This window comes from Parus major, chromosome 1 (assembly GCF_001522545.3).
Source record: "Parus major isolate Abel chromosome 1, Parus_major1.1, whole genome shotgun sequence".
NCBI classification, from domain to species: domain Eukaryota; kingdom Metazoa; phylum Chordata; class Aves; order Passeriformes; family Paridae; genus Parus; species Parus major.
In genome coordinates, this window is record NC_031768.1 from 84703168 (window position 1) to 84716522 (window position 13355).

At 43.6% G+C, this 13355-nt stretch overlaps 1 protein-coding gene across 9 annotated transcripts in view; it reads left to right on the forward strand.

Moving 5' to 3' along the window:
- PAK1 (p21 (RAC1) activated kinase 1) overlaps positions 1–13355 on the forward strand; it is a 74558-nt gene that overhangs the window by 35752 nt on the left and 25451 nt on the right. For 8 of the 9 annotated variants that reach the window (XM_015618388.2, XM_015618362.3, XM_015618379.3 and 5 more), the window contains 3 exons: positions 7216–7426; positions 11147–11247; positions 12662–12809. In XM_015618388.2, the coding sequence (XP_015473874.1) occupies positions 7237–7426; positions 11147–11247; positions 12662–12809 (439 nt within the window). In that variant the 5' untranslated portion in view covers positions 7216–7236. Of the gene's footprint in view, positions 1–1000; positions 1455–7215; positions 7427–11146; positions 11248–12661; positions 12810–13355 lie in introns of those variants that run through there. The other variant, XM_015618405.3, reaches the window with a different exon arrangement.

Below are 13355 nucleotides of genomic sequence, written 5' to 3' on the forward strand. Positions count from 1 at the left end.
TTAATATATTCTCTTTATGCCTCATCTAGTCATTTCCTCTGGAGCACAGATTTCCTCCAGGAAACCTGCTTATATGAGCTTTGGATATACTTTAACATAAGAGGCCTTTATTTTTCCCACCCTGCTCAGCAAGTTCCGACTCCAGCGACTACTTTGACTTGTGTGGTTGGAAGCCCTGCCCTCCTGTGAGCAAAAGCAGAACCGGAGCCAAGGCTGCTCTGTGCTGTGCTGGAAAAGGGAGCCTGTTCTGACATCTGCAACAGCCAACTTGCTTGTTCAGGCATGTAGCTGGGGGAGGGGAGGCAGCACTTCTGGAGATGAGGAAACAAGGAGGATGATTTGTGGGCTGAGGGCTTTTAAAAATGATACTCTTGGTGCTTTCTGTCACAGCTTGGATTTATTTTTTTTTTCCCCTAGAATATGGATGCAATTTATTTCTCTTGGGCTGTTTAAAAGTGCTGTTAGAAGTGGGTAAATGCTTGGTCAAAATGAGGAGGCTGCTGCCCAGGGATGGGGTCAGCCAGAGCCGATCTCCCAGCAGTTCTCCAAGCCTGAGTACTGGAATACAAGTAAGGGCAATTCATCATGTGTTCCAGGTACTTGGGTGTAGCTGGCATTGGTTGTGGAATGGTTATTGTTTGACATGGCCATTTATTTGTGCAACAGCTGAAGCCAAGTCTAAACACGGCAATTTAAGCTGGCATTCCCTCTCTGTGGTTTTGGATTCAAGCCTAATGTGGTGAAAAGGGCTTGACCTGCCTCAGCACTGCTGAAACCCTCAGTGTGCCTGGGTTACCGTCACAGTGGTCGTGCATGGACCCACACAGTGGAAGCTGATGAACACTGGGCCTTGATTCTTTCAAACAAAACAGAAAGAAGCTTCCTTAACTTGAATGAAAGGAGAACTCTGTTGCTAGGAATCGAGTGGTTATAATTAGTCTGTTCTTCTTTAGAAGCATATCTGTGCAGTAAGATGGGTTAGCATGGATCCCAGGGAGAGATTTTGCAGCTCTTCTGCCCACTGTAGTGATGTCCACATCCTTCTGCAAAATCTGCACTAGGGAATCCCACCAAGCAGTTCTTGCATTTAGCCCAAACTGTTGGAGTTGAATTAAAGGATTTTTTTTTGAAAGGACTGTCCAGACTTTTGGCTTTTAAAATTCCAAGCCATGGAATTGTCCAGCTTTTCCTGTTGAGTTTTAAGTGGTCAGTCATCCTTTGTCTGGCACTATGGAAATAAAGCTGGCAGTGGAGCAAGACTGCAACTGGTAGTTGGCCATCTGCCATGAGAGTGTCTCCCTTCCCCCTGCTCACACCCACTCACCCACCCGTGCTGTAGCAGTGGATGCATTCTCTTCTATGTGTGTACTGATGTTGAGCGATTATACTTTCATTTAATTGAGCAATTTCATCTGCATCTTTAGGTGTTGGCAGCAGCTGCTGGGGTCTAACAGGTAAGTTCTAAAAAGACATCAGCAAACACTGCTGTTTTGTAATTATTTATTTGAACTTTATGCAAACCTGCTGTTTAGTTTGTTGGGTTTTTGTTGTTTGTTTGTTTATATTTTTGTTTTGTTTTTGTTGTAGTTCACATGTAAATGTCAGGTCTGGGATGGTGCTTTGCCGGCTTTTTTGGTTTAATTGGCACATTTACACAGAGCTCAGATGTGCAGTAACTGGTTGGGGAGATAGCTCCATGCTACAGTTTCTGAGGGTTTTTTTAATCACCTCTAAATTCAGTGATCGGTCTGTCCTCCCTCGGGGTGTGTGTGTTGCAGCTGCCTTTTTTGTGATAGCATGTGTTCCAGGTCCCATCTGCTGTTGGGTGGAGGAAGAGGACACCTCTTGCCTCATTTTCAGGTGGAATGCGTGGGGTGCCTTTCCTTCAGTGTGAGACTGGTGTTTGAGACTTAGTCCCACGTAAAGCAATAAAAAACGAATGACTGTCTTTTCATTCTGTGTGGAAACCCAGCTGGTAAACTCTGATGTTACTTTTTCTGCTGGGATTTGCATGGAAGCGTGACACACAGGGAGAGAATCTGCTGCTTGCAATGTATTTGAGCAGAGCAGGGCACAGCCTGTGCTCTTTCTCACCAGGGCAGAGTGAGGGGGAAGGAGGAGATTTTAACTGTGTCTGTGCACAGGCAATTTGTACACATGGGGTGGAAAGATGCAGGGTTACTGGTGCAGGGGTAAAACACTTATTCTAATCGGGATCAACTCAATTAAAGGTTAAGACTCTCTTTTTTTTGTGGGCAAGACCCCCTTTCCTCACCCTGCCAACAAAGTATACTAGTGTCTTGGAAAAATGTGAGATTTCCTTCTGGGAGTAGGCAGAGAGGAAAGAGCAGTTGCTGAGCATCTTCCTCCTCCCCGTTTTGTTTAATATAGTTTATTCATCTGTAAGTTGTAGTGAGTAACTTACAGCTACTCTCTTGCCAGACTGCATGAATTATAGATGGCTCTTTTATGAGTTTTCATGTTGACTCCTGCAATTAGTATGCATTGGACATAGTTATCTGTATGGCATCTACTGTAGCGTAGGTTTCAGCCTTTCTGACTTTTTAATTGCTTTCTGTTTTAGCAATCAGTCATCTGTCTGTCTTGGTAAGGAATGCAAAGAGAACACAAGAAGCTTGATAGAAACTTAGAGTTCAGTGTGGAGCAGCAGGTTTGAAATGATATGCTTAAGGGGAAGGAAAAATGACATACATTGTGGGTCTTTGTTGTCTCTTTTTTTCTGCTTGTGTGTGTGCTTCAGTAGGGTCAGAATGTCCCACCTACCTCTGTGTCCCTGTGTGAGGTGAATGTCTCAGGGGGCTGTGCCTGTACTGCAGTTTATGCCTGTAGTTTAGGCATAAACTTCATGATTCTCAAGACATGTAGCACTTGAGAGTGTGATTCAGGGTTAACACGATGGTGCTGAGTTAATGCTCAGACTTGATCTTAGAAGTCTTTTTCAACCTTAATGATTCTGTGATTGTCTTTTGTGTTATATCATCTTAACAAAGATCGTCAGACCTGCATGGATCTTTGCATGTGTGAATGTACTCTGAGCTTTTGGATGCCACTCTGGGCACCTGTGGGTGCTGTCTTCTGTTCAATTCTTCTGCTTGTTCTGTCTTCTGCCTGTCTTTTTCCTGACTGCAGAAGTGTTTTGTAGGAGTCAAAGGAGAGTTTGTCAGGTTTGCTGTTGGACTCTGTTGGGTCTGGGACAATGATATGTAGCTAATGGGCTGCAAAAGTTGATGGGAAGGGACGGGGGTGCATTAAAGACAACCATAACCTGACTGCAGCAGTCACAGATTGCAGTATGTAATAAAACTTTTCATGATTGCTGTGTGCTGAAACAATTCAAACTTTCAATACTCCCAAATGTCTGCAGAAACAATAGTCCTACATTACAGCTATGCCTTCCTTGTGGTGTCTGTGGAGTTTGGTTTGAGTGCTGGTATTTTAATATATATAGTAGTTGAGAATAATTGTGTCTGCAGCTAAAATGTATTCCCTCATCTGACTCTGGTTGAAAAGTTCATGTGCTGTTTCATTGCTTCCACTGTTCACTTAATCACACCGTGGAAACCTAAGATGGGTTTCTCAAGGCAGAGTCGTGCTGGTGTGAAGAAGGAAATAACTCAGTGGTGCAGTGATGCTTTGCATTCCTGTTGGAATGGACTGTGCCGAGCAGAGTGACTCATTTCAGTGGCCTAGCACTGATGTTCTGCCGGCTGGGGAAGTGATTGCCTGGTGCTCTGAATTTGAGCAGCGCCTGCATGAGGGGGTTTGTTTAAAGCCTGCTTACATGTGAATTAGCAGGAGATTATTTTAGGAAAAAGAGAATTTGCTTAACCAGCTGGGCTGCAGTGAGGGAGATGGCTACTTCTGTAACCACTTGGCATGGCTCTGGGTTCGCAGCTCTGACTTGGGGGTATAATTCTGACAGGAGGGGGTTTCATCTGCCTACTTTGAAGCAATAGAAGCTGAAAGTATAACAATGTCGCATTTGACCTCTGTATTGCAGTGGGAGGATTCACTTAAGCAGGTTTTTGGTTTTCCCTTTAAATATATAGTGGCACAGGGCTTTGGGGAACATTCTAGTGCTGCTATTACGGCGGATAACTTCTGTAGAGTAAGTCTCTTAGTTTTGTAGATCAAGGGATCTCTCAAACCCCTCATCTCCAAACAACTCATGTAACTCCAAACACAAGACTTTGATGAAGAGAAAGGTCTGTGAGCGTAAGTGATGGAGGGAAATGGGAGCTGTACTATAGGCTTTGCCTACAGCAAAGGTGCAGTTATCAAATAGGCGTGAAACAATATTGTTTGTAAAACCATGTAACTTCTCAGCAGTAACTTGCTCTTTCAGGAAATAATGTAAGATAAACAAGAGCTTGTACTGCCAGTTTCCATCCCTGCGGTAAAAGAGTAATTCACTTGTGCACTATCCTTTCTAACTGAGGGATTTTGAAAAACTTTCTTATATTGAAGAAACTGAGAGCAGATGTCCCTGGGGTTTTGCAGTGGTGGAACTGAGAGGGAGGATGCTTGACACCCAGAGATTTTTCTTACACTCTTTTTTTGGAGGTTTTTCCTTATGTTCTTTTTCTTTCCCCCAACACTTGACCAGCCTCTGCCTGTAATCTAGGTGTTGTTTTTTTTTTTTTAATTCGTCTTCTCACTTCTTTCTCTCTAGCCTGGAGCCACATACTACTCTATTATAGTCTCATCCAGCCCTAACTTAGTAAACTTTACTCTTAGTAAAATACTCTTAGTCCCCTGCTTAGTTTTGTGCCTCTGGCAGCAGGTGTACTGACCTCTCTGCTCAGTAGGAGAGGGACCCAGAAATGAGTCAGTCTCCATCCCAGCCATGCCTGCAGCTCCAGGAAGTCTGGCTGATGGGGGAATCTTTGGATGCACCTTTATTCAAACCCCTGTGGGGTAAACCAGGGTGTTAGAGCAGCAGATGTGCCACTCCTGGGGAGGTCTGTTTGGCAGGCACAAGGCTGCTAACATTCCTTTTCCTTCTGCTTCCCTGTCTGCAGTATATTCCTAGCGCCTTCCTGGCAATTTGCTTTCTTGTAGTTACATAAAATCAAAGCGGAGAATTAATCTCTTATGGGACACTGTTGCTTTTGTTGTTTCAACTGGTTTGTGCCAGTTCAGTTCCAGCCACTGACACTGTGATGTGCAAATCCTACCAGGAAGGCCTCGGTATCTTCATGTTTCACAGGATACTTGCGCAGCAGTGGCTGCCAAAAATTTTGGTTGGGTTTTAGCTTAGATTTTTTTCCACTGCTTAGGCAGGGAGAGTGTTCATTTGCACCAACCACCTCATGGCTGGCACTCCAGCTGTCAGTTGTGTTGCGTTTTATACCCAAGAATGGCATGAGGCTGAATGGTGTGTGGTGGGACATGCACAGGGCACATGTGAGGACGCGCCCAGACAAGTGCACAGATAATTTCCCCCCACCCCTCCCAAATGCCAGAACCATTGAAATCAATCCCCAAACGCTAGTCTGTCATTTAATATTCCATTGCATGGCTGTAATGGAAGGAAAACGGGGCTAGGGTCAGACCTTTTACAAAATTCCCTGTGTGTGAAGACTTGCCCAAATCCTTACAGGCTGTACAACACTGCCAGCCCTCCCATTTAAGGGTGACTGTGAAGAAACCGGGAATCAGTCAAGTGGAAGCAAAGGTGGAGCCGCAGGCCAGCCATGGCTTGGCAGGCTGGTGGCAAGGAAACACTGCTCTTGGCAAAACCTGGCACATTGCTGCTGGGTGACTTCTGTGGGCAGTGTTTGCCTGCCTTAGCTCCCCACAGCAGTGAGAGCAGTGTGCTCTGGGTCCAAATCTTGCCAGTTACGCTGAGGATCAGTAGCTTGGCTGAAGAAGACTCTGAAGGCTGGCTGGGTGCTGTGTGGCCGTAGGACTGTGCTGGTGGGATCTGTTTGGAGTGTGACTCAGTGTCACACAGAGTCCAGCCTATGGAAAGCGGCTCCCTGGCAGTCAGCAGTGATCTCAGCTTTGTAGTTAGACTTCTTACTTGCAGAGAGCAAACAGCTTCTGACTTTCTGCCACCCTGTAATTCTCCCTGAGTGAAACATCTTCCCTTACTGCCTGTGAAATTGGTAAAGCTGTTGAATTGCTTTTTCCACCCAAACAGAAGCTGTTCCCACTTTGGTCTTTATTCAGCAGTTAACTCCCAACTTACTCTTGAAAGAAAACATAGTGCAGATGAATTCCAGTTTCCAGAAGGATCTTGCTGCAGCCGGGCTGTGCCTGGAGTAATGCTGATCTCATTTGGGTGGAACAAGCTAGTTGTTGCAGAATAATCTATTACCCTGTTCCCAAGCTTCCGTCTTTAAATCTGCACAGCAGGGATTATTTACTTATGGATTTAAGTGTGTGTTTGGGATCTAGTTTTATTTGACCCTCCCATCAGAACAAAATGCAATCAACTTCCTGGTAGTTGGAGTTGCTCCTGAAGTGTGCTGCTTCTGCAGAAAGGCCAGGGCTGGCTTGGCACAACCGAGGGCCATGCTGCTGCATCTGAGGTGACGTGGGTACAGCTCAGGGCTTCCTGGCCACCTCTGCCTCTGAACCCACTCAGCAGCTTTTTAGCAAAGGAGCCTGAGCATTTGTATCAAAACTCTGAGTACAAACTTTAGTCTCTGTATTGTGCTGTGCTGGAGACTGATGCAAACCTTCTGAGATAGTTTTTAGGAGAACTGGCATGGATCTGAGAGGTATTATTAGCTCAGCAGCTTGTTGGCTCCTCTCAATTATCCTTATCCTTTGCTACCTCATATCTACCTTCCCACTCTGCACTTCTGCTCCATGGTTTTTGTGAGAATTGATTGTATCCAGAAACAGGCTTTTCTCAGTGATCAATAACTCAAATGCTTGAACACAGTCTTATGAACAGAAAAAAAAGAAAAAAAATCTTGGATCCTGAGTAGAATTTGTGCTGACACAATTTCTGTGCTGGGTTTGTGTTGCTATCATTATCCCTGGAAGTGTTCAAAAAGCCTGTGGAAGTGGCACTTGGGCATATGGTTAATGGTGAACACAGTAGTGCTGGGTTACTGGTTGGACTGAGGTTGCAGGTCCATCTGCAAATATCTGCTTGTGATTTACTTGATAGTGTGTAGTTCTAGTCTACACTAAATAAACAATTGCAGCTTCTAACTTGTTTTCTTTTCCAATTCCCAGTAACGGCCTCCCCAACTGAAGATGTCTAACAATGGAGTTGAAACAGAAGACAAACCACCTGCCCCTCCAATGAGAAATACCAGCACTATGATTGGATCAGGAAGCAAAGATCCTGGGACTTTAAACCATGGCTCAAAACCTCTGCCTCCCAATCCAGAAGAAAAGAAGAGGAAGGATCGATTTTACCGATCTATTTTGCCAGGAGATAAAAGTAGAGTGTTTTATGTCTTCTAATAAACCTGTCTGAATGTTGCTCTGCTTGAACACAGTCAAGCACTTGATGCTTAGTGATGGTTGAGGTTTTAGAAGAAGTGTGTTTGTTTCCTGCGCATCTGTCTTGGTCGTTTCACATTGGCAATTGGTAGAGAGGAGAGGGAGGTCTTTTGCTTGTTTTGTTGTTTTAAACATCAAATAATTTGGATTATACAAGATTAAGGTGCAATCTCTTACTAGACCTGTCATATTTTGCCTTGTGGCCATTTACTGTGTTCTGATGTCTGGGTCAGGCATTATCTACTTGCTTTTAAGAACAATCTGTAACTAAAAACTCTTGTGTATTTCTTGAGCGCTGAAGTTTTTCATGTTCAAGGGACTGTAACAGATGGAAAAAGAGATAGGAACTGTGAACTGTACATGAAATTCTAATTCTTAGGATGAGGATATTTTAAAAAAATCTCTCATATGAATCTTTTGAAGTGATGCAAAAAAAAAAAAAAAGAATTCATCCCTTAATATGTGCTGGTTTCTTTTTATATCTGACCTATTTTTTGGAGTTCCTCTTCGTAATACATCAGCTTTTTCTGTATTGCAATGGTTTCTAAGCACTTTGTAACTAAAGCCAAGACTAAATATCTTCAACTCCCTGGGCTTCAGGAGGGAGGCTGCCTCTTAATTTTTATTAGTGAAAATACTAACTGAAATGATAACTTCACTAATTTAAATAAGCATGGTGGTGGATCATTTTCTACAAAATGAATATGGCATTCATTAGTATTATTCTTATCTGATACTTTTCGCAATTTTGGATTGTTTTACAAATGTGGGGTTTTGAACTTGGAGTCCAGAAACCTGTGAACTCAGTGTTAAAAGTCTGCTAGGTCTGGGTTAGAACTTGTAATTATGAGTATGAATCCTAAAAAAGTGGCAGAATTTTTGTGTTGGCTTACTTAAGGGAGATGGATTTTTAAATCTCCAGGATCAACTGTTTCAGAGATCAAAGAAATCACCTGAAACTTGTGAAAGAGTAAAAGAAGTAGAACCTGAAATGCTGGTTTGAATTGGATTATGAAGGAGAACTACAAACAAGGAGAAAAATGAAGGTTTGGGGAAATTTAGCAGACAGACTGCGACTGATCTGAAGCTGCCTATGTTTACTGAAGATTGGCCAACATGGCAGATGCTTCAAGACATGAGAGATTTTTGTTTAGCCAAGCCCAGCAGAGCCTTCTGTTGCAATACACCTGCCCAAACGAGAATGGTTGCTTCTGTCCTCTAATTCCTGTTGAGCAAAAAATTCATTTTAATGCTGTCACCTTCAAATTGGTTGATTTCTGTCTTATGAGAACTTCTTCTAGTCTCATGATGGCAGCTAAATTCCTAGTGCATCATGCTGCCTAAATGCAGGGAAATTCTTCAGTGTTCAGACACTTTGGTTTGTGCCTGAGATAATTTTGGGTGTTCAGTTTGGCTGAACTAAAAGGGAAGTTGGTTTCCACTCAGTTAGAGGAAAGTAATTTTGAGCAAATCTGTGCTAGCCCTGTACAGGGCAGAGGTGTTGTGTAAAGGATACAAAGGGGCATAAGTCCAGGGCCTCATGCATGTTTGCACACTTCCATTGAGCTGTAGCCCTTGCCAGACAGCTCTGGAGGTGTTATGCTCTGCCTGCAAAATTTAGGAAGTAATTTGTAGTCCCGATTTCCTCTGCCCAAGCCTAAACCACAAACCTGGTATTTAAAAAACCTGTTGGCTTAATACTGGGTGGGTCCTGCCCAATGGGAGGCAGAGCCTGTGTGACTTGTTGCTCTTAGCAGGACTTGTGAATTTTTTGAATTTTCTTGGGCTCAGGGGACTCATCCCAATTTATGGGATGCTGTTGTATCATGGTTTACTAATGTTTAGGCTTTTAGATGTGTTAGACAAAAAAACACCTAAGACTTCTGGATAACAACTCAATGCCCTTAAGCTTTTTTAGGAATATGTTCAACTCTGCTGTGGCAGCCACCCTGGACCGTGTGTGGGTGTTCGTTGTCCATGCAGAACTCTTGCACTCTGATGCTGGTAGAGGTGTCCTCTTCTTCCTCACCTGAGCAATGGGCTTCTAGGCTGAGATGGCACCTCAGTCTTTGGCTTGGAAGAGTGGACTGATCCTGTAGGCAGACCTGTGGAATATGGTGGCTCTGATGGCACTCCCTGCACCTCTTTGCCTCTTGCTTTCCATCCAGTGCTAGTGCATGCAGCAGTCTCTGTGCTGCAGATGCTCACCATCTGTTAGCCAGCAGCTGCTCCTGTCTCCTCCTCACTCCCTTCTCAGGGATGGCTCCTCCAGCACGGCTCTTTTCCCCTTGGCAACTCTGTTGCTCCTCTGTGACTCAGCTTCCCCCGTTCCCTTTGTTTGAAAGAGGGATCAAAAACAATCTGTTCCATCTTTGTGTCCCAAATGGAGCATCTGATCCTTTTCTTTCTCCAAAATTGCTCTGTACAACTGTAGCTCTGTAATGATACAGAGAACAGTGCCGGAGCTGGCACTGAAGGAAATGGGATTCAGTCCTTTGGGGCCAGCCCTGAGCCTCTCTACACAGCCAACCACAGCAGTGTCTTAAAGAATTGCTACGCTGTGTGTTAGCCTTGCAGGCTTCTCAAATACCTGGGGTTTGGCATTTATGTTGCCAAAAGTGCACTGGGGAATGTCAGCCACAAAACAAATTCTGTTTGGCATTGGATAAAAAAGGGGAGCAGCTGGGAAATGTAAGTGGTTTGCTCACCTTCTCCTGGCTCCACTATAAGCAGCATAACTATAAGCAGCAGCAAAGCTGACTAGAATGTGGTTCTTGCTTAAACTAATCTCAATTTCTTGAATACAATAAATACTAAAAGGAAGGTGGAGTCCTTAATGCATAATGAATATGGATGAACTTAATCCAGTACATAATGATAATCTTGTGTGAAGACCTCAGTTTAAAATTTGCAGGGTGCACCTACTTTGATCTATTTCCTTCCCTGTTTCTTTTATGATTTCAGCTCCTCACCTGCCAGATTCTGCCATCTTGCTCATGTCTTCAAAGCTGGTTATTAAAAACATCTGTAGTTCATTTTGTCAGCAAAAAAAAAATAGAAGTGCTTTCACTCATAAGATTTTATAGCAGAATCCTACATTATATTTAGGTTTCTTCATAAACTTTTGAGAAAATAGGATGAAGGAAGCAATTTCTAAGCAGTATTTGTAGTTAATTTTGTCCCTGGCTTTGTATGAGAGACAAGTGTATATTTAAAAGCACATAATATACACACACACACACATATATATATGTATTTAAGTTGCTTAAAGCAACAAATAAGGAAATGTGTTCAAAACTGACTGGCTTCCACTTACTGCCACTGTAGAGCTTTTGACTCTGACCTGTGTAAGTTTGAGTGAATATTTTAGGTAAACAGCCCTCATGCTGTTAGTCTACTAGTTGATAATTTACATACTGAAAATATCAGTTTCCTTCTTTTGTGCTTGACTTTTATTTCTGTAGTTCTTTCATTGTGGCTGCTCTTAAGTGTGGAAAGAAAGTTTTTAAACTTGCTATTTGTCTGCTTCAGATTGAAATCCTATGACTAGCAAAAGTGGGGGGTGATTATGTAGATGAATTTGAAGCTGTTGGGGAGATTTCAGTTCTTGATGCATGTATGGATATTTTTTTATTGTTGTTGTTTTTGTCTCTTGCAGCCAATAAGAAGAAAGAGAAAGAGCGGCCGGAGATCTCCCTTCCTTCAGACTTTGAACACACTATTCATGTGGGGTTTGATGCAGTCACAGGAGAATTCACAGTAAGTGAATCTGGAGGAAAAAGAGAACTGTGTGGTTTAGCTTATTGCTAGGAGGAGCCAGGGCCCATTAATCTTTTATATATTAATGCTGGAAGAGCTATTACCATCATCTATTTTGATCTCATTTGAAACACGTCTGCAGAGGTTACCCACTAATTCATGCTGAGAGACTGTCAAACTTGGCACATCCCAGGAGCTCAGGTTGCCAGCAAACTTTTCCTTTCTGGTTTTTTGGTTGTTGTGGTCAGCTAAACATGGTATATCTCTCCTCTCTTCCCTCCCTCCACTAGAGCTGAAAGAGGTCTATAGCACAGTCTGTGTCCCCCAGGTGGGGCTCTGAGGGTTTTCCTTTGGGAAGCACACAGCTGTGTACAGCTACTTAGGCCAGAACATGTATGTGCTGCCCTAAGGCTAAATGTCAGATGCTTTTATGTGTGGTGGGTTTTTTCAGTCATTGACATGCAAAATGCTGTAAAGACAGAGTTGTATTTCACCATCATCGTCATCATCTTTTCATTCTTATTTTGGTTATGAGATAGTATTTCCTAGCAGCAGAAGTTGGTTGTGAACTTGAGTTGTTTGTTTGTTTGTTTCTACCTGTCTGTAATATTTCCCTACCCTGAATCATGTGTACATGTGTGTTTTGCATATGGCAGCCTCTAGACTTGCCCAGGTTACCCCACATGTGCTAGTGGGGTAATGGCTGTATCCAGCCATCCTTTTGAACAGGGAGGATAACTTCATTGCTCATGGATCCCAATCTCTGCCACTTTGTCCGTACAAACTGTTATCCCTGCTAGTGAGGAAAGGCACAAGTCTGGCTGTTCTCCAGGTGTGTTTATTTTCTGGCAGAAATTATGTCCCTATAATGAAATTCTGAGGTTCTGATGTGAAGTTAACACCTCTGCTTTCCCAGCTCTGGTTACAATGGGCACCACACTGCTCTTACCAGAGAACTCTAGTGCTACCAGAAGACCCAAATGAGCGTTGCATGTCCATTGTGCTGGAGGCTATGCAGCATATGTTACTTCTGTAGTCTTTGTCTAAGTATGTGAATACCTGTGCATAAAGGATTTTGTGTTATGTTTTTTTCTTGAGGCTTTTCCCAAACTGCAGCAATTGGGTCTTCTCCTCTCTTGGTTTTGAATTTTGGTCTGCAAAGGACCTGAGAGTCACTTAGAGACCCAAGAGCAGAGTGACGTTTGCATGCCCAAGTGTGCTTTGTAACACAGGCAGAGGCTAGGGAGGCACACATTCACCACCTTTTTCTTTCCTCTCCCTTTCTGTCCTCTTTTGTCCCTATGTCCCTCACAGTACTGTGTAACTCCAAGAGCTGGGGCAGAACTGTGACAGTGGGTTTATGTTTTGTGCATGTTAGGCCAACCATGTGTCAACAAGGTGCCTCTTCCCACAGGGAATGCCGGAGCAATGGGCACGTCTGCTGCAGACTTCCAACATCACCAAGTCAGAGCAGAAGAAGAACCCCCAGGCAGTTCTGGATGTGTTGGAGTTTTATAACTCCAAGAAGATCTCCAACAGCCAGAAGTACATGAGTTTCACAGGTACCTGGTGATGGTCTCATGTGGCTGCTTTGTCCTACTCACCGTGGTCAGGGCATGTGGGGTTTCTTTTTGTTTAATCAACAAATAGGTCTCTCTTTTCAAGGAAAATGTGAATGAGATTCTCTGGCTGCTCAAGAACCCTTCTTTTAAAATGCTGTTCTGTTAATCTGGATGCCTAGCATAGCTGCAAAAGAGGAGGTCAGTCAACTGGCTGAGCCTCCCAAACACATACTTTTTCTGATGCTCACAGCCAGCATCTGGAAGGCAGATCCCAGACTACTGGGGCTGGGATCACCCTGATGGAAGTCCTTGGAGTAAACAGGCAGCTAAATTTTGCACCAGTTTCAGTTTGCAGGGCGGGTGTGGACGTTGCTTTTTGTGTACTTGGGGGATGAGTCTCTCTGCTCCCTTGTGCCATGGTTGAGGAATACACCTCAGCTGCCTGGATGCTTGAAAATTGCTGGCTGGATTCCTCTAAAAGTCAAAACTGCCAAGGTTTTCTGCCTCTTTCTATAGATTATCTGCCCTCTGAAGAACATATGCGAG